This window comes from Cajanus cajan, chromosome 9 (assembly GCF_000230855.2).
Source record: "Cajanus cajan strain Asha chromosome 9, NIPB_CcT2T_4, whole genome shotgun sequence".
NCBI lineage: Eukaryota > Viridiplantae > Streptophyta > Magnoliopsida > Fabales > Fabaceae > Cajanus > Cajanus cajan.
This window is the reverse complement of record NC_138525.1, coordinates 6,499,255-6,504,140: the sequence shown is the minus strand read 5'-3', so window position 1 is coordinate 6,504,140 and position 4,886 is coordinate 6,499,255. Positions and strand designations below refer to the sequence as shown.

Here is a 4,886-nt window from a genome sequence, read left to right as displayed (position 1 = left end):
ATTTTGTGCCGTTCCACATTTGACTAGTCTAGTGAAAAATTCGAGTTGAATTATTTCCTTCACGAGGAAGAGCAAAATGTTTCAGAACGAGTCTTCAAAATGTGTACTCAAAGCCTGTGTTGGTCATTACTCTTGACCCCATCACCTAGCTGACGTGTGATTAGAAAGCAGCAATAGCCATCAAAGTCATCAACCAATCCACTTCTTAAATTCGTTCCTTTTCTTCAGTCAGACTTGCACCCATCATAGAATTCAGCAATGTCTTTATAAGTAATAAAAAAAATGCTTAGACCAGCCTATTTTTGATGGGGTCCATGTTTGGAAAGGTGATAAAGAAGAAAAATGGTTAATTATAGCACTTCATGGTCCAATAGCTCAACCACTCACTCAAACAAAGAGCTACCTAAGGCCACACTAGCATTGTGTTTTCAATTTTTGTTCACACTCTTTCACACCTTTTCTTTCACACAATTGTCAATTTTGCATTAGACTTGGTAAACTACAAGTAGCTTCCTAGTCAACGCGTAACCAGATAAGTTGTTCATGACGGTGCCTTCCCCTCCGACCAAATTTAAATGTAAACAAATTAACGCACAATAGCTAATACGTTCATGATTTTGTTCCAAGTGTTCTAAACTAACACGTAACATCAAATGCAATGCCTTAAACGCATAGCACAAACCTTAACACATAGGTTACATCAAGTACGTTGCTTTAACGCGTAGCATAAAGGACAAGAAGAGGTTACAAAAATTTGGAGCGTACTCGCACACCCAGTCACATGCATAGACACAAATGATACTTTTAAGTTTTAATCAGCAACCTCGTACGATAAAGAAAAATATTGCAAAAGAAAATTTATAACTGATCAATTTTGCTACTAGCTGTTAGTGTTTAACAAAATTCTACACTTCAGCTTGGTGTTAGGTGACATAACTAGTCTTTACAAACCCCAAGAGTAAACTATACCCATATAATAATTTATCAGAAAGAATCAAAAATAAGAATCAGGGAACATTTTCTATTTTGTTTCCCTTTACCAGGGTTTGAAAAATGTCAGTCAGATACAATGGAAATTGTACCACTGGAAATGCTGCCATGACTGCTATCACAAAGAGCCAAAGCACGCTCCAAATTTGCCACTATATCAGCCATCGTTGGTCTGTCCTTACCTTCCAAATTCACACAATGCATGGCAGTATATGCCACTAGCTCCACTGCTTCTGTTTCATTCAACTCTGGTGCTGCAACCCTTGGATCCAAAATCTTTGCCAATTCTCCTGCCATGATCACTGGCACTGCAAAGTCTACCACACTTACTGGTGTGCCTCCACTTTCATCACCCTTGAATATAGCCCTCTTTCCTGTTAACAATTCTAGTAGTACTACTCCAAGTCCATAGACATCACTCTTTGCTGTCAACACATTTAGGCCATAATATTCAGGATCAATGTATCCAACTGTTCCTGCTGCCTTCACTGGCCGGTAATCATGGTCAGATTCTGGACTCATCATTGACAATCCAAAATCGGACACTCTTGCCGTCCATGTCGCGTCAATTAGAATGTTGGAAGATTTGATATCTCTGTGAATTATGGATGGAACTGCATAGTTGTGGAGATACTCAATTCCTCGCGAAGCATCCAGCGCAATTTTGATCCTCATTCTCCATGAGTTCAAGACACTGCTACTCTTGTCCACATTCTTCTTGTCATGCAAATGATCATACAAGGCACCATTCTTCATGTACTCATACACCAAGAGCCTCTCATCTTTCTCCTCACAGAACCCCACCAGCCTGACCAAGTGCTTGTGATGTAGCCTGGACAAGAAGGCCAATTCTGACTCAAATGCACTCTCTTTCTCTTGAAACTTCTTCATCTTGGTGCCGGTTTCACCCCTTTTGATCGCCACCTCGCGACCATCCACGAGTTTGCCTCTATAAACAACACCATAGCTTCCAGCACCAATCTTGTTTTCAAGGGAGAAATTATCAGTGGCTGCAACAAGCTCAGCCAGGGTGAACTCCTCAGCTCTATCAGCATGCTTTGTGGACGAGGTTCCACTCCGTTGGCGCCTCATTATCCGCGACCCTTGACGCCTAATGGTGGATGATCTCGAAGGAGGACTATTGCTATTATTAGAACCACCACCACCATTTATACTACCACCTCTAGTGATTCTTGGCTGCACAGAATTGTGAATTTTCTTCTTCCCTAAACAAACACCAGTCCACAAGCAATAAATCACAGTGCATATCCCAGCAACACCTCCCACAGATCCAACAATGACAAATGCCAATAACCCCTTTGTCAAGGTATTCGACTTAGAAGTCGGTGGCGCCGCCACCGCAGGCGGCGGTGCCATTTGCGGTGGCGCCAGCCCCCCCATTTGTGGCCAACAAGGTTTTGGCTTACAAATGTTACCAAAGCCAGAACACAGAGTCTCAGATTGAGGGTATATCCCACACTCACTACAAGAGGATTGAACACAAGGCCCTGGAAGAATAGGAGGCAAGGGAACCTCAAAAGCTGAACCATTAGCCCAACCAGGACCCCAACAAATGACTGAAAAATTGTTAGTTGTCAATCCACAAGTAAAATTAAAACCAGAAACAATAACCTCAAAAGAAACACCTTCCGTAACATTGACCGAAAACAAACCTCTCCCACCCCAACAAATCACAGAACCATTGGATCTCCGAATAGCACAACTATGCTCCGCTCCAAGAGCCAAACCAGAAAACTCCAAAGCCCCTCCTTCAGGAACATCAATTTGACCAAAATCGTTACTTCCTCTGCAAACCAAATACCCACTTGAATTCAACCCACAAACATGCGATTCCCCAGCTACAAGACTCACCATAGACACGTTCCCAAACTCACCCTCCATTTTCCTCGCCACAGACCCAACCCCCCAACACCGAACCCGATCACTACCCTTCAAAATTCCGCAGGAAAAGCCCGACCCAGATGAAATAGAGGAAAATCGGTCCGACCCAGAAGGCAATTCGAACGCGGCGTTCGTCCTCCAACACGACGCCGTGCCGGCGCCGACCACGGTGGCGCAAACCTGGGAGTCTCCGACGGCGAGATTCTCGAATAGAACAGTGTCATTGTTGTAAAGCCTCTTGCTTTGGAAGCCAGCAAGGGCGTCCCAGCAGAGGAGGCTGTAGTTTCCGGACCGGAGGCCGCAGAAGTAGCTCCGGCCGCCGGAGATCGCCGAGAACGAGACATTGGGGGCGACGGCGACGACGCGGCCGGAGAGATAGCACGCAATGCGCCGCGTCGGCTCGGACGCCACCACGCCACAGACGGCGGCGGGGGCGGCGGTGACGGCGAGGGTGGCGGCGGAACCGAGGGCGCGGGATAGGGGCAGCGAAGAGAGGAGGAAGAGGGCGAAGAGAGTGACGGAGAAAGGTGATTTATTATTCTTCATTGATGGGTTTTGACTTCGGGATTGGGAGTTGCGGTGGTTTCTGCGTCATTGGCAGAAGAGAGAGAATTGAAGGGTCTGATGAGTGATGACAAGTACGGTGAAACTTCTCAGGGTGTTTGATGCAGCCTCTGTTGACATCAGATAACGTGGGTTTTGATTTTGAACATGTTTTTGGAGTTTCACTTTTTCTTTCATTTAGGCCATGTTTGGTTCCGCTATGCTTATGCCCAATTTATCTTTTATTACATTAAATTTTTTTATCTTTATATGTATAACTTTTTTTAAAGTTTATATATCTTTTTAATTGATTAAATTTAAAATAAATTTATTTTTAATTTTTTAAATTTAAAATTATTATTTTTAGTCTTTATAATTTTAAAAAATATATATTTTAACCTCTTATGTCTTTAAGTATTAATTGATTTAATATAAAATTTTTATTAACAATAATATCAATACTTAAATTTTATAGAAGTGACAAATTGATATGTAATATCAACTATATCTAATATGACATTTTTACTAATAAAAACATCAATATATAAATTTTATATAAAATTTGAACATAAAGATTAAAATAATTTTTTAAAAGAATTATTGGAATTATAAAATCAACTTTAAATTTGAAAGATTAAAAATAAATTTATTTTAAATTTGAAAAATTAAAAACATATTTAAACCATTTTTATCATTTATTCATTTTAATTTATTATCTTTTATCTTTATTTTTAATTAAAAATAACTAAAACTAACTTTATATATCATAAATATAAAATATCAACTTCTATATATTAAACATGAATGTTATTTTTGTGCAAGGATATTTTTAAAAGTTTTTTTATGACAAGAGAATTTTTAGGGATTCTTTTGACTTTTTATTTAATAATTTCCTATGTATTAAACACAAACAAATGTTACACAATAGTATTTTTATGAATTTTTTTTGTAACGAGAAGATTTTTATGGATTTTTTTAATTTTTTATTTAATTAGTAAGTAACTCATGCATATTTATTGGTTTATATATTATTATTCTTATTATAACTTGTAAAATAGGCATTATTTTTTAGATATTTATGTTTAATAAGTATTACAATTTTTATTGTTAAATTCATAACACTTGTTATGAAAAATTGTTTTGTTTGCCAAAATAATAAATAATAGAAAAGTGGAAAATAGAAAAAAAAAAATCAAACAAATGTAAATACATTACCATAATAAATTATACTATATATAAATGTTATACCATTTTTTTATTTCTATTTTCTTAAAACTCATTTATCCTTTAACTTATTTATCTATATTTGTTTAAAATATTTTTATTTTTATCTCTATTTATCATTATAACCAAAGCTTCTTTTAGTGACTACATGTTATCTTTTATAATAATAACCATTATTGAATAATTATTTTCTTTCACTAAATAATATTACCATCATTATATTTTTA

At 37.6% G+C, this 4,886-nt stretch overlaps 1 protein-coding gene across 1 annotated transcript; it reads right to left on the bottom strand.

Moving 5' to 3' along the window:
• Positions 1–832: 832 nt before the first annotated feature.
• Positions 833–3,594, bottom strand: CCR3 (CRINKLY4 related 3). Its single transcript, XM_020350332.3, has one exon. It carries the CDS (start codon positions 3,436–3,438, stop codon positions 1,057–1,059), a length of 2,382 nt encoding a protein of 793 aa, XP_020205921.1. The 5' UTR covers positions 3,439–3,594; the 3' UTR covers positions 833–1,056.
• Between the last annotated feature and the right edge of the window lie 1,292 nt (positions 3,595–4,886).